The sequence below is a fragment of the Cetorhinus maximus genome, chromosome 9 (assembly GCF_964194155.1).
Source record: "Cetorhinus maximus chromosome 9, sCetMax3.hap1.1, whole genome shotgun sequence".
Classification (NCBI taxonomy): Eukaryota; Metazoa; Chordata; class Chondrichthyes; order Lamniformes; family Cetorhinidae; genus Cetorhinus; species Cetorhinus maximus.
In genome coordinates, this window is record NC_135887.1 from 37,479,789 (window position 1) to 37,496,327 (window position 16,539).

Genomic DNA, 16,539 nt, shown 5'->3' on the forward strand with positions numbered 1-16,539 from the left:
CCTGAGATTACTGCTTTAGAGGTCCTGCTTTACAATCTCCTTCCTAGCTTCCTGAAGTCTGTTTTCAGGACCACATCCACTTTCCTACCTAAGTCATTAGTACCGAGTGGACCACGACCTCTGGCTGATCACCCTCCGAGAAGAATGTCCTGCAGCTGTTCCGTGACATCCTTGACCCTGGTGCCAGGGATGCAACATACCATCCTGGAGTCATTTCTACGGCCACAGAAACACCTGTCTATTCCCCTAACTAGCAAATCCCCTTTCACTATAGCTCTTCCTTCCTCCCCTCCAGTACAGCTGAGCCGCTCGTGGTGCCACAGACTTAGCTCTGACTGCACTCCTCTGAGGATCCTGCCCTCACCAGTTTCCAAAACGGAAAACTGATTTGTGAGTGGGGCCCCAGGGGACTCCTGCATTACCTGCCTAGTTTTCATGGACTGCCTGGTAGTCACCCATTCCCTTTCTACCTCCAGACTCCTAAGCCGTGGTGTGACCACCTCTCTGAACATGCTTTTCACGTAGCTCTCAGCCTCAGGGATGCGCCACAGTGACTCCAGCCGCTGCTCAAGCTCTGAAACCTGGATCTCAAGGTTCTATAGCTGGTGACATTTCCTGCACATGTGGTCATCTAGGACATCGAAAGCGTCCATGGCTTCTCACATATTACAGGACATGCTTTCCACATGACCAAGCTGTCCTGCCATGGCTTCAATTTATTTTGTTTACTTTTACAGACAGAAGAAGGGGGCCATGCAGGTAGTGAGGGAATCCCCTGAGTGCATCTCGCTTGCAAACCTATTTTCAGCCTTGGAAAACAGTGAGAGTGACGGTTCCTCTGTGAAGGCCAACCGAAGCAAAGGCCATGGCACTGCGGGTGGTCCAGCTGCTCAGGGCAGGAGGAAGTAGTGTGGAAGGGCAATAATGGTAGGGGATTTGTTAGTGAGGGAGAAGACAGGCCCTTCTGCAGCCATAGACCTGACTTCAGGATGGTATGTTACCTCCCGGGTGCCAGGGTCAAGGATGTTACGGGACGGCTGCAGGGCATTCTGAAGGGGAAGGGTGAACAGCCAGAGGTCGTGGTCCATGTTGGGACCAATGACATAAGAAGAAAGAGAAATGAGGGCCTGCAAGCACACTTTAGGGAGTTAGGTAGGAAACTGAAAAGCAGGACTTCAAAGGTAGTAATCTCCGGGTTATTCCTGGTGCCACACAGTAGTGAGTATAGGAACAGAAGGATAGAGCAGATAAATGTGTGGCTGGGGAGATGGTGCAGGAGGGAGGGCTTTAGATTCCTGGGGCATTGGGACCGTTTCTGGGGAAGGTGGGACCTGTACAAGTTGGACAGGTTACATCTGAACAGGACGGGACCAACATCCTCATGGGAAGGTTTGCTAATGCTGTTGGGGCGGATTTAAATGAAATTGGAAGTGGGGTGGGATCCTGACAAGTAGTTCAGAGGGGAGAAAAGCTGAGATGGAATTAGAAGTTAAAACGCTAGTAAATGAGTCTGGGAGGCAGAAGAAACATAGGCTAGATAAGAAATAAGTAAGTTTGGCAAGGTTAAATGGAATATATTTTAATGCAAGAAGACTGAGGAATAAGACAGACGAGCTGAGGGCACATTCAGGCATGTGGGAGTATGATATCATAGCTATGACCGAAACTTGGCTAAAAGGGCAGGATTGGCAGCTCAACATTCCTGGTTACAGGGTATTCAGACGAGATAGAGAGGGGGATAGAAGAGGCGGGGGAGGGGAGGGGGGGGGTGGGTGGGTTGCAATACTGATCAAGGAATCAATTATAGCAGTGAGGAGCGATGATATTTTGGAAGGATCTGAAGGTAGAAGTAAAAAAACACAAAAGGGGCAAACACGTTGTTGGGTGTGTACCAAAGGCCCCCAAATAGACAGCGAGATATAGAGGATCAAATATGTAATCAAATTTCAGAGAAGTGTAAGAATAATAGGGCAGTAATGGTAGGGGGTTTTAACTACCCAAATATTAACTGGGATGGTTTGAGTGTGCAAGGTAGGGAGGGAGTAAAATTCTTAAGTTGCATCCAGGAGAACTTTTTTAGCCAGTACATAGAAAGCCCAACAAGGGAGGAGGCAGTTCTGGATCTAATATTCGGAAATGAGCCCGAGCAGGTGGAAGGTGTATCAGTAGGGGAGCATTTTGGGGATAGTGACCATAACTCAGTTAGATTTAGGATAGTTATGGAAAAGGATAAGGTTGGGTCAGGAATAGAAATTCTAAACTGGGGAAAGGCTAATTTTATTAAGTTGAGATATGATTTGGCCCAAATGGACAGGGAGCAGCTACTTGCAGATAAAACTGTGTCAGAGCAGTGGGAGGCATTTAAGGAGGAAACAGTGAGAGGACAGGGCAAATATGTTCTTATAAAGACAAAAGGAGGTGGGGGCGAGACCAAGTCCGAAGAACCTTGGATGTCAAGGGACATACAAAGGTTAGGATTAAGAAAAAAAGAGAAGTTTATGGCAGATACCGAGGGTTCAATGTGGCAGAGTCCCTAGAGGAGTATAAAAAGTGCAGAGGGGAACTTAAAAAGGCAATTAGGAAAGCTAAGTGAGTGCATGAGAAAGCATTGATGGGTAGAATAAAGGAAAACCTAAAGAGTTTTTAAAAATATATAAAGAGCAAGAGAATAACTAGGGAAAGAGTAGGGCCAATTAGGGACCATAGAGGTAATCTGTGTGTGCACCTAGAAGACGTGGGTGCAGTCTCAATGTATACTTTGTGTTGGTCTTCAAAATGGAAAAGGACAAAGCAGGTATAGACATCAGGGTGGAGGACTGTGAAATATTAGAGGAAATTAACAGAGAGGAGGTACTGGTGGGTTTAGAGGCCTTAAATGTGGATAAATTCGCAAGCCCGGATGAGATGTATCCCAGGCTGTTGAGGGAGGCAAGGGAAGAGATATCAGGGGCCCTGGCAATAATTTCAAATCCTCTCTGGCCACAGGTGAGGTGCCAGAGGACTGGAGGACTGCTAACGTTGTCCCATTATTAAAAAATGGAGGAAGGGATAGACCAGGAAATTACAGGTCAGTCAGTCTCACCTCAGTGGTGGGGAAGTTACTGGAAAGAATTCTGAGGGACCAAATATATCTGCACTTGGAGAGACATGGATTAATTAGGGATAGTCAGCATGGATTTGTTAAGGGAAGGTCATGTTTGACAAATTTGATAAAATTTTTTGAGGGGGTAACCAGGAGTATTGATGAGGGTCATGTATTGGATGTGGTCTACATGGGCTTTAGCAATGCTTTTGATAAGATCCCTCATGGCAGACTGGTCAAGAAAGTAAGAGCCCATGGGATCCAAGGCAAAGTGGCACATTGGATCCAAAATGGGCTGAGAGGCAGGAAGCAGAGGGGATGGTAGAGGGATATTTCTGTGACTGGAAGTCTGTTTCAGGTGGGGTTCCGCAGGGTTTGGTGCTGGGGCCTTTGCTGTTTGTTGTGTACATAAATGATTTGGACTTAAATGTAGGGGGTATGATCAAGAAGTTCATGGATGACACAAAAATTGCTAGGTTGGTAAATAGTGGAGGATAGCCATAAACAGCAGGAGGATATCAATGGACTGGTCAGGTGGGCAGAGCAGTGGCAAATAGAATTCAACCTGGATAAGTGTGAGGTAATGCACTTGGGGAGGGCTAACAAGGCAAGGTAGGACCCTGGAAAGTACTGGAGATCAGAGGGACCTTCTGTGTGCATATCCATAGATCCATGAAGGTAGCAGGGCAGGTGGATAAGGTGGTTAAGAAGGCATATGGGATACTTGCCTTTATTAGCCGAGGCATAGAGTACAAGAGCAGGGAGGTTATGCTGGAACTGTATAAAATGCTGGTTAGGCCACAACAGAAATACTGCATGCAGTTCTGGTCACCACATTATAGGAAGGATGTGATTGTGTTGGAGAGGGTGCAGAGGAGGAGATTTACCAGGATGCTGCCTGGGCTGAGTTATGAGGAAAGATTGGATAGGCTGGGGTTGTTTTCCTTGGAGCACCGAAGGTTGAGGGGGAACCTGATAGAGGCGTATAAGATTATGAGGGGCATAGATAGGGTAGATAGGAAGGCACTTTTTCCATTAGTAGAGGGGTCAATAACCAGAGGGCATAGATTTAAGGTAAGAGGTAAAAGACTAAGAGGGGAGTTGAGGAGAAATCTTTTCACCCAGAGGGCGGTGGGAGTCTGGAACTCACTGCCTGAAAGGGTGGTTGAGTCAGAAACTCTCATAACATTTAAGAAGTATTTAGATATTCACTTGCATTGCCTTAGCCTCTAGGGCTATGGGCCAAGCACTGGAAAATGGGATTAGTGTAGTCATTTTTGCTGACTGGCAGCGACACGATGGGCTGAATGGCCTCCTTCTGTGCTGTAAACGTCTATGAGTCTACCCCTGAATATTCAATTCCCAGTAATCCTGAATATTCAATTCCCAGTAATCTTGCAGCCACATCTCTGCAATGGCTATCAGATCATTCCTATTTATTTCTATTTGTACTATCAAGTCATCTAACTTGTTGGACATCTGCATGAATTCAGACAAACAGCCTTTAATTTTGTCTTTTTACCATTTTTCCCTAGAATTATCCTATTTGTTGGTACATTCTTATTTTTGTACACTCTATCCCTCCCTGTCACGGGCTGGTCATCATTACCCATATCGCTAACCTGCACTATGGTCTTTGTCCTTTCTCTTCAACTTTCTAACTTTCCCATCACTTGAACCCTGCCCTGCCCTATTTAAACCATAGATTTAAGGTAAGAGGTAAAAGACTAAGAGGGGAGTTGAGGAGAAATCTTTTCACCCAGAGGGTGGTGGGAGTCTGGAACTCACTGCCTGAAAGGGTGGTTGAGTCAGAAACTCTCATAACATTTAAGAAGTATTTAGATATTCACTTGCATTGCCTTAGCCTCTAGGGCTATGGGCCAAGCACTGGAAAATGGGATTAGTGTAGTCATTTTTGCTGACTGGCAGCGACACGATGGGCTGAATGACCTCCGTCTGTGCTGTAAACGTCTATGAGTCTACCCCTGAATATTCAATTCCCAGTAATCTTGCAGCCACATCTCTGCAATGGCTATCAGATCATTCCTATTTATTTCTATTTGTACTATCAAGTCATCTAACTTGTTGGACATCTGCATGAATTCAGACAAACAGCCTTTAATTTTGTCTTTTTACCATTTTTCCCTAGAATTATCCTATTTGTTGGTACATATTCTTATTTTTGTACACTCTATCCCTCCCTGTTACGGGCTGGTCATCATTACCCATATCGCTAACCTGCACTATGGTCTTTGTCCTTTCTCTTCAACTTTCTAACTTTCCCATCACTTGAACCCTGCCCTGCCCTATTTAAATCTATTTAATTTAAAGGCTTAACTACAGCCCACGTTATTCAAATTGCAAGAAGGTCCCAGCAGGGTTTAAGTGATGCCCATCTCAATGGTACAGCTCCCTCTTTCCCCAGTACTGGCGGAGTTCCCCATGAATTGAAATCCATTAATTAATTTAATTAATCCATTAAATCTACACTAATCTTTGAGCCATGCATTCAACTCTCTGATCTTATTGACTCGAAGTCAGTTTGCTCATGACTCAGGTAGTACTCCAGAGGTTATAACCTTCATGGTTTGGTTTTAATTTAGCCTCTAGCTATTCAAACTCCCTCAGCAGAAACTCTTTCTTAGTCTTCCTTATGTCATTGGCACCTACATGGATCATAACAACTGGATCCTTCTCCTCCCACTCCCAAGTTCCTCTGCAGACCTGAGGAGGTGGCTTAACCATGGCACTAGCCAGGCAAAACAGCCTATGAAAAACACACTCTCAGCTACACAGAACAGTATCTAGACTCCTAACTATGTTCCCTGCCACTTCTACATTCCCTTTTACTCCTCTAACTTGAATAGCTCCTTGTACCATGGTGCTGTAGTCAGTTTGCTCATGCTCCCTGCAGTCCCTGCCCACATCCTGTGTGGACGAAAGAATCTTGTACCTATTGGACAAGTACAAGGGCTAAGCTCCTCCAGTGCTGCCTTCTGGATCCCAATATCTGCCTCATTCATAGTCATACCCTCCTGTCCCTAACCATAGACTGAATCTGAAGTATTTAACCTAAGTGGAATGACTGCCTCCTGGAAACTTTCTCCCTCCCTGAAGCTCGGACTCCAGCTCATCAACTCTGAGCTGCAGTTCCTCACACTGCACGTACTTATTCAGAAGAGATTGCTGTGGATCACACTGATGTCCACCAATCCCACATGCTACAGCTGCAACACATCGCCCACCCTGCCATCTCTATTGTATTTTATGTAACTAATTAAGTTTTCCAGTTTTGAAATACCACCTAATTGTCTATTTATAATTTTTAATCTTGATAATAGCCTCGTTCAATTTTGCTAAATTTAGTTATATGCTCTAGGTCTTAACTATAACTTAGCCCAGTCCTAAGTTAACTTCTATTTGTTTGTTTTTTTTCAGTTCTGGTATGAAACTCGTATTAGAGAGGCAAGCTGGGCCAGATGGGTTCTTCTGTGTGGAACCTCTAGATATAGGGTTTGATTTTAACTCACCCAAAATCCATTAATTTAGACAAATGAATGTCCTATAGTTCTAAAGAGGCAATGCAGTTCAGTGCCAGTGGATGCTTTAATGTTGCTATGTGAGGGGGATTTATCTTAAACATCACACAGAACTGGGTCCAATTGCTTTTCAATTTGTTTTCATTAACCTCAGGACCCAATTCTCGAACTGTGAGGGTTGCAGTAATCAACCCCAGCACATTTAAGTGTATCTCACTATCAGCAACATTACGCTAGCTCAGGATGTCAGTGCAGTACCTCTCCCGTCTTCTGGGAAAGCTGATCATAGTCCTGCTGTGTACATGGAGTTATCCACCCAACAGACATGGGTACCTCTGGTGCTGGAGTGGTAGTGGTTGGGACTGATCCAACATCTGTAAAGCACAGAAATAGAATAAAAGGTTCTATGTTTCTGCAATTTACAAACAGGTAGTACATGTACACTCAGATTCGTCCAATCATTGTTTCAAATAGAATACATTAATATCAGTGCTGTATATGCAATACCAATAAACTTTGTGATAAGAAATCTGCTGATGGATATCATGGCAGGTGTGTAATTTACACATACATCAATCCATACATAATGTGCAGAGGTTTTGTGGCTCATTATGCAATGCCCTTGCTTCTAAGCAAGAAACTCTAGGTTCAAGACCAGAACTTGCTGACAATGGAAGGAAGTTTCATGATGTGACAATCTACCTCCTAATCCTTCTAACATGCCCATGGCAGGCAGTAAGAGCAGGATAAATTCCTGGTCAGCCATGCTTGATGTGGAGTGGTCCCCCTTGAGCAATAACCACTTGTCGCTTTCTAAAGAGAGAGAGAGAGATACCCAAGGTTGCTCATGGACTAAAGCTAATCACAAAAAAAAAATTGCACTGTGCCTCACTCATAGTTGTTTAAGTTACAACTGTGTGACTTTAACAACTGATAGGTAGAGGGCTTTATCTCACTAAATGTCATAAACCAATGCAAATATATGCAATGCTCAGAAAGAGATATTCAGGTCTTATGTAGAGGAGGTGTACAACTGGGTGCAGCAAAGGCTTGGAGTACTTTGGAAAGTACTTTGGACGGAACTTGCTGTAATGAGGACTTTTGAGTGGAGTGAAACAATAATCTTGCCTGGAAGAGACAAGCGACCGCAGTGGGCAAGCACCAGGAGATATCAACAGCTCGAAAAGACCAGGAGAAATTGATTGTTGGAGATGACTGACTGCTAGGTGGATCATGACTTAGGAGTGACCAGTGGCTGCAAGGGTCATGGTCTAGGCGTGACTGGAAACTGGATGAGTCAAGATCTGGTGATGCGAAGGTGGTGGACAGGTCATGGCCTGGGAGTGACAGGCTATTGGATGGGACAAGACCTGGGAGTGACTGGCTGCTGGATAGGTCAAGACTGGGAGTAACAAGCTACTGGGTGTGTCTGGCCTGGGATTAATTAGTTACTGAATTGGTCATGGCCCAGGAGTGACTGGATACCGGATGGGTCAAGGGCTGGCAGTGACTGCATGCTGGACAGGTCGTGGCCTGCGAATAAAAAATTGCTGGAAAGATTGGTTATAGAATGCTGCCAATTAAGGGCTGCAGAATGCATATTGGTTAAGATTTTCCCTGGTTAAATCAGGCATTAATCCAGACAATGTGGTTTTATTCTGGTGTTTTGTTAGTTGTATAGAGTGGGTAGAGAATCATTAAAAAGGACTAAATACAAGTTAAATCAATTGATGAATTCTGTACTACTCCTGGGACAATAATATTACAAGTTTCAGATTTCCATTTCTATGAGTAATTTACACTCAGTTCCTCTCCAAATTCACTAACTGTTCTCAATGTGAGTTAGAATATCCAGATTCTTACTTTAAAAAATGGAATAAACAAAGGCATTAAACTATCACACCAGCCCCACAATAGAATTGGAGGAGGACTGGAGTGATCACTAGCAAACTTACTATCCAGGGACAACTTAGCAAACATTTAAAAATTTGATGGATTCAGCAAAAATTTCCATTAAATGGAATATGCTAAACTCACACATTACACAGATTTAAAATAGCAGCATTTTGTTTCATGAAAAATGAATTAAATTTGTTCTGATTCTCTCTCTCTCTTGTTCCATGCCAGAAGAGGGCATTGACAACCACAGACTTCCACACATGCTGCTCCATGATTATGCTTGGCGAGGTACTGCAGTGGTTTGCTGTTGCCTTCTGCAGCAGAGCTGACCAGGAATCTCTCCACTCTTACCACCTGCCATAGGCATGGTGGAAGGATTACAGGTTTTTAATCAACCTGTTTGGACCACATTATGAACACACCTTCTGTGGCCAGCAAGTCCCAGAGTGGGACTCAAATCTGGAGCTTGCAGCTCAAAGGTAGAGACATGACCCACTGCGTCACAAGACCTCCAGCTTGTTCTGATTGCAGATGTGAAATAACACTGGGGACTGGAAATTGTGTAAAACTCCAGAAATTACAGCTGCCAGCAAGACCAACTCAACCAGAACAGAAATAAAAAGAGAAAACGCTGGAAATACTCAGCAGGTCCGATAGCATCTGTATCAAGAGAAACACAGTTACTCAGGTTTCAGGTCAGTGACATTTATCAACCTGAAAGGATGGCCAGGATTTTATGGGGCCCCATGGAGTGTGCTGGGAGGCTGGGGGATTGTAAAATCATGTGAGATGGAGGGAGGTACCATGCCTGTCATCTTCATGTCATCGCTAGCCTGGCTGCCATTAAGTCAATTAAGGCCCTTAAGTGGCCAATTAATGACCATATAAGGGCCTTTTCCCATCACTGCTAGCATTTTTCCAGCAGCGGATGAGCAGTTCGCTGTGTGGGGAGACTGCCAGCTATACCCTTGTGGCCTCCTTGCAGGCTTGAGGGTGGGCATGAGGTGCTGGGGGGCCCTCCTGATCAGGTAGACTATGCATACAGGAGGCCCCTCCCAGTAGCAAGGGCCTCCTCTGCTGAAACTCCCTCATAATTGACATTCCACCACACCCACCCACCTCATTGCACTGATCCCACCTAGCTGCACCCCAGGGCCTCCTCCACCTTGGTTGCTCTGGGACTGCTGCAGTCCCAGCAGTGACCACTGCTCCCAGTGGTCACTGCTGGGACTATAGAGCTGCCAGCCATCCGATTGGCCGGAAGAACATTATACTTTGGAGGGGAAGAAGTCACAGTTGCCCTGACTTTCCAGCCGGTGGATGGGGGCCACTGCTGCCCCATTAAACTCCTGCCATTAGCTGTCTCTCTCTCTCCACAGATGTTGCCTGGCCTACTGAATATTTGCAGCATTTCCTGTTTTTATTTCAATTTTTGAGCAGTACTTGCTTTTGTCAAACAGAACAGAGATAGGCAATGTACAGTTAAGTGGGGACATTATTTTTAAAATCCTCTTCATGGGCTATGGATGTCACTGGCAAGGCCAGTATTGTTGTCCGTCCTTAATTGTCCTTAAGACAGTGGTGGTGAACCATCTTCTTGAACCACTGCAGTTCACCTGGTTTGACTTTTCTTTAGTGGTTTGGTATAACCTAGTGGCTTTGCTAGGCCACTTCAGAGGGCAGTTAAGAGTCAATCACATTGCTGTGGGTCTGGAGTCACATGTAAGCCTAACCAGGTAAGGATTAAGGATGGTGAATTTCCTGAAGGGCTTAGCGAACCAGATGGGTTTTACACCAATTGATGATGGTTTCATCGTCACTATTATTGAGGCTAGCTTTCAATTGCAGATTTATGAATTAATTGAATTTAAATTCCACCAGCTGCTATGGTGGGATTTGAACCTGTCTCTCCACAGTCTTAGCTTGGGCCTCTAGATTAATTGCCCAGTAACATTGCCACCAGACCACCATCCCCTGACATAGGTAGTGCATATCACTCAACAAAGGCACATGCAAAATATAGAAGAAGATACAGCACCTGATGAATTCACGGGGGCTTGCTTTGGAACAGTGGTTGATGTATCCGCTAGAAGGACAGAAATACTATCAGTACAGAATTCACAAACTACCTGCAGTACAGTCAAAGCCACTGAGCAAAGCATCCTAGGTCTGTTTTTAGTTATAATGGACTTCCCGGATAAGGAGCTAATCCATGCATTTCTCCTAACAGACACATTTTATGTTGCTCCATGTACATGAGTTAGTATATAATAACCATCCTATAATCATTCTCCCTATGTGAACCAAAGCAGTCAAAGTCAATAGCTATCCAAACAATGGGAATTATAACCAATCCTGATCCAAGCTCACTTGATGTGCGCACATTCCTTTTTTGTAAATGGTAATTAGCATTGTGCACCATGGCTTATGCTTCCCTCTGGGTTCCAGATAGAGTCGTAGAGTCACAGTGCGAGCACACAGCTCTTCTGGTTGGGAGATTGATAGCGCGAGCACACAGCTCCTCTGGTTGGGAGATTGATAGCGCGAGCACACAGCTCCTCTGGTTGGGAGATTGATAGCGCGGGCACACAGCTCTTCTGGTTGGGAGATTGATAGCGCGAGCACACAGCTCCTCTGGTTGGGAGATTGATAGCGCGAGCACACAGCTCCTCTGGTTGGGAGATTGATAGCGCGGGCACACAGCTCTTCTGGTTGGGAGATTGATAGCGCGGGCACACAGCTCTTCTGGTTGGGAGATTGATAGCGCGAGCACACAGCTCTTCTGGTTGGGAGATTGATAGCGCGGGCACACAGCTCTTCTGGTTGGGAGATTGATAGCGCGAGCACACAGCTCCCTGCGGGTTGGGAGATTGATAGCGCGAGCACACAGCTCCCTGCGGGTTGGGAGATTGATAGCGCGAGCACACAGCTCCCTGCGGATTGAATGCACCTCTGACTTTACATGATATCAACCTACTGCTGCTCTGAATGCTTTGTTCATACTTAGTCACCGCTCCCACGTTAATTAGTTTTTTCTGCCACCTACTTTTCACCAGATAAAGGTCCAATTCTTTGCATAGTACGTTGTCTACTGTGTTCAGACACTCAATGAATTTTTCACTGGCTCGTACTCCTTTTTTTGAAACAGTGTCTATGAGACTTCTAGCCTTGTTTTTAGTTGTTTGATTTGCTTGGAGAATGTCTTCAGATTCGGAGGTATTGATCACACCTGACTCTTGCATTTCATCCACCAGATCAGCAATGACACCGCTGCTGAGTCCATTCAGTAATTCTTTTCTCAGGCGCTTCAATTTCTGGTCTGAAATGAAGACAATAAGCTTTGATGTTTTTGTTACTCTACTTGTAGATGACTTCAATACAGGTGAGTTGGATACAGGTTTACAGGGTCATTATGTGGAATATTAAACAACTTTTGCTTACTATACAGGATCAGTGAGCAGAGTATTAATATCTGTGATACTGTATAGGATCAGTGAGTGGAGGTTTCATACAATGTTACAGCGCAGACTCAGTGAACAAAGGACTTGTAGAGTGTTGCTGCACAATGGGCAGTGAATGGAATATTACTAATTGTGTTAGTATACAGGTTCAGTGAACAGATTATTACAACCAGTATTACTGTGGTGTCAGCTGTGGCTCAGTTCATAGCACCCTCGCCTTTGAATCAGAAGGTTGTGGGTTCATGTCCCACTCCCAGAAACCAAGAACTGTGAATGTACTCGAAAGAGTTACAATCTGTGACTGTTGATAACTCGAAAGAGTTACAATGAGCAGATTATTACTAAGAAAGCAGGTGGCTGTGTGTATGCTGTGTGTTTGTAGTAATGGAGTATTTTACAAGGTTACACTCTCAGCAAGGTATCTCCCCAATCAGATCAGAAATTCAGATGCACATTGTCCACGTTTTCTGACCATAAAAATAGTACATGCCTGAATTTCCAATATGGCACAGAAGCTAATGCCAGAAATTACACTTCACTGAACAAAAATTAACTGAATGTCATCTTTCGATTAATGGGATAAAAGAATAAACTCTTTGAAAAGGGGACTTCAAGGTAGTGGTTATGTCACTGGACTAATGATCCAGCTATATGAATTTAAACCCCAGTATGGCAGTGGGAACGTAAATTCAATTAACTAAATACAATACGGAATAAAAAGTTGAATTAGTAATGGTGACCATTAAGCTACCAGATTATCATGAAAATTCATCTGATACATTAATGTCCTTCAGGGAAGGAAAACTGCCATCCTTACCCATTCCCTGTATGTGACTTCAGACTCAGTGGATGACTCTTAAAGTCACCTGAAATGTCCTATTAAGTCATTCAGTTGTATTCAAGAAGGTGGCTCATCATACCCTCTCAATGGCAATATGGATGGGCAATAAATGCTGACAACATCAGCAACACCTCATCCCTTGAATGAATGAAAAAAATGCAAAGAATGAGAGGGAGAGAGGCAGTTGCAGGAATTTTAAAAAAGCTTCTGTTCATGGGCAAAAGACTCAATGGAGTTCAGCTAATTGTGCTGAAGCCTTAAATCGTGAGAGTAAAAGTACTTAATAACTATAATTTTTTGAAAGTCAGCGTGTCAGAAAACTCCTAAAATTTAGACAACCAAATTATATAAAATAGAGCCTGTACACAGTTTTTGTTTTGTGATTAACATTAACCAGAACAAGTCACCACAGAACAGAGGAGAGCATATCCTGTCAGCTTCTTTACACAGACGCCAACATAGCACCTTTATAAAGGAGCTCCCAGCCTAATGCATGTTGGGACATATAATGTTTCACCAAATGTATACTAATGAGATCTAAATTGCAGACTACATAATTCATATAGTAAAAAGGATAGTCCCAATATCATCACTAGTTTATCTAAAACGCCTATTAGACAGAGGCATGTTGTAGAGGAGGACGTAGCAGTATTGTTGCTGGACTAGTAATCCAGGGACCTATTAAAAATCTCTGGGAAAGTTACGCCTTGCTAATGAGATGTAACTGGGGTTTTAAGTCAGAACTTCTTTGTCCCAGAGAATTAATTTTATATTTGTGCAATGCCAAATTTTTCAATTGATAAAAATTCCATAGATTTGTTAATGTAATTTTTCAAAGTTTGATTCTAATATTTCAGCTTCTAAAGTGCATTTTCCATTCCTTTTTTCGCTCACTGTAAGATTTCTGAAAGTGAAGGATAATCAGTACATTTTATTTTCTGGTTTGCAGTCTGTGGGAATTCCTATTTGATGCCAATATTGTGGCTGAATGCCTGGAAATCCCCTTGCCTTGACTCCAAATTCAACTTAACATTGAACAAGGGGGATTGTTAGATCATCGTGGGCAGCTTACTTTGAGGTCTGCGACAAGTGCCATCACTTTGCTGCAGACCTCAAAATTCAAGCCTTTACTGCATGCAATTACTCATAGACGTTTACAGGACTGAAGGAAGTCATTCAGCCCATCACCGTGGCCACACCGGTCAACAAAGATCTAACTACACTAATCCCATTTTCCAGCGCTTGGCTCATGGCTTTGGAGGCTATGGCAATGCAAGTGAATATCTGAGTACTTCTTAAACAATATGAGAGTTTCTGACTCAACCAGCCTTTCAGGCAGTGAGTTCCAGACTCCAACCACCCTTTGGGTGAAAACATTTCTCCTCAACTCCCCTCTTAGTCTTCCACCTCTTACCTTAAATCTATGCCCCCTGGTTATTGACCCCTCTACTAATGTAAAAAGTGCTTTCCTATCTATGCCCCTCATAATCTTATACACCTCTATCAGGTTCCCGCTCAACCTTCACTGCTCCAAGGAAAACAACCCCAGCCTATCCAATCTTTCTCATAGCTCCAACCCTCCAGCCCAGGCAGCATCCTGTAAATCTCCTCTGCACCCTCTCCAGTGCAATTATATCCTTCCTAAAATGTGGTGACCAGAACTGCATGCAGTTGTGGCCTAACCAGCGTTTTATACAGTTCCAGCATAACCTCCCTGCTCTAGTATTCTATGCCTCGGCTAATAAAGATAAATATCCCATATGCCTTCTTAACCGCCTTATCTACCTGCTCTGCTACCTTCAGGGATCTGTGGATATGCACACCAAGCTTCCTCAGATCTTCAGTACTTTCCAGGGTCCTCCTATCCTTGTTGGCCCTCGCCAAGTAACCAACACAATTCAGTACGTGCCTTTTCTTTGTTTCCTGAATGCGATCCCCTCAAAACTACTCATTCAATATGATCCTCTTCAATCTGCTCAGTGTTTCCTTCACTCATTTTCATAAAATCCTTTTGGGGCTGCTTTCTCAATACATATAATCCAGAACTACACTAAATGATCTCTTTAAACACAATACACTTCCCTCAGTCATTCACTTAATGAGAATCCTTTAGGCCTAAACACTCAGTGAAGTACTCTCACAGAATCACAAAGTGCAGAAGAGGCCCTTCGGCCCATCGAGTCTGCACTGACATGTGAGAAACACCTACCCTACCTACCTAATCCCAGCACTTGGCCCATAGCCTTGAATGTTATGACGTGCCAAGTGCTCATCCAGGTACTTTTTAAAGGATGTGAGGCAACCCGCCTCCACCACCCTCCCAGGCAGCGCATTCCAGACCGTCACCACCCTCTGGGTAAAAAGGTTTTTCCTCACATCCCCCCTAAACCTCCTGCCCCTCACTTTGAATTTATGTCCCCTCGTGACTGGCCCTTCAACTAAGGGGAACAGCTGCTCCCTATCCATCCTGTCCATGCCCCTCATAACCTTGTACACCTCAATCAGGTCGCCCCTCAGTCTTCTCTGCTCCAACAAAAACAACCCAAGTCTAACCAACCTCTCTTCATAACTTAAATGTTTCATCCCAGGCAATATCCTGGTGAATCTCCTCTGCACCCTCTCCAGGGCAATCACATCCTTCCTATAATGTGGTGACCAGAACTGCACATAGTACTCTAGCTGTGGCCTCACCAAGGTTCTATACAACTCCAACATGATCTCCCTACTTTTGTAATCTCTGCCTCGATTGATAAAGGCAAGTGTCCCATATGCCTTTTTCACCACCCCACTAACATGCCCCTCCGCCTTCAGAGATCTATGGACACACACGCCAAGGTCCCTTTGTTCCTCAGAACTTCCTAGTGTCATGCCGTTCATTGAATACTTCCTTGTCAAATTATTCCTTCCAAAGTGTATCGCCTCACACTTTTCAGGGTTAAATTCCATCTGCCACTTATCTGCCTATTTGACCATCCCGTCTATATCTTCCTGTAGCACAAGACACTCAACCTCACTGTTAACCACCCGGCCAATCTTTGTGTCATCCGCAAACTTACTAATCCTACCCCCCACATAGTCATCTATGTTGTTTATATAAATGACAAATAATAGGGGACCGAGCACAGATCCCTGTGGTACGCCACTGGACACTGGCTTTCAGTCACTAAAGCATCCTTCTGTCATCAACCTCTGCCTCCTACAACTAAGCCAATTTTGAATTCACCTTATCAAATTACCCTGTATCCCATGTGCATTTGCTTTCTTTATAAGTCTCCCATGTGGGACCTTGTCAAAGGCTTTGCTGAAATCCATATAAACTACATCAACTGCACTACCCTCATCTATACACCTGGTCACCTCCTCAAAAAATTCGATCAAATTTGTTCAGCATGACCTCCCTCTGACAAAGCCATGCTGACTATCCCTGATCAAACCTTGCCTCTCCAAGTGGAGATAGATACTCTCCTTCAGGACTTTCTCCAATAGTTTCCCTACCACTGACATGAGACTCATTGGCCTGTAGTTCCCTGGCTTATCTCTACAACCCTTCTTAAATAGCGGAACCACATTAGCTGTTCTCCAGTCCTCTGGCACTTCCCCCGTGGCCGGTCAGAGCCCCTGCGATCTCCTCCCTTGCCGCCCTCAGCAGTCTGGGACACAAATCATCTGGACCGGGAGATTTGTGCACTTTTAAGCCTGCCAACACCTCCAATACTT

The 16,539-nt window shown here is 44.2% G+C and overlaps 1 protein-coding gene across 2 annotated transcripts in view; it reads right to left on the reverse strand.

Moving 5' to 3' along the window:
• Positions 1-16,539, reverse strand: part of LOC144684574 (caspase-1-like) — a 39,868-nt gene that overhangs the window by 20,017 nt on the left and 3,312 nt on the right. For both annotated transcript variants that reach the window (XM_078548527.1, XM_078548526.1), the window contains exons 2-4: positions 11,567-11,839; positions 10,559-10,606; positions 6,880-6,995 (exon numbers count right to left, since the gene is read on the reverse strand). In XM_078548527.1, coding sequence (XP_078404653.1) covers positions 6,880-6,995; positions 10,559-10,606; positions 11,567-11,839 — 437 coding nt within the window. The remainder of the gene's footprint in view (positions 1-6,879; positions 6,996-10,558; positions 10,607-11,566; positions 11,840-16,539) is intronic.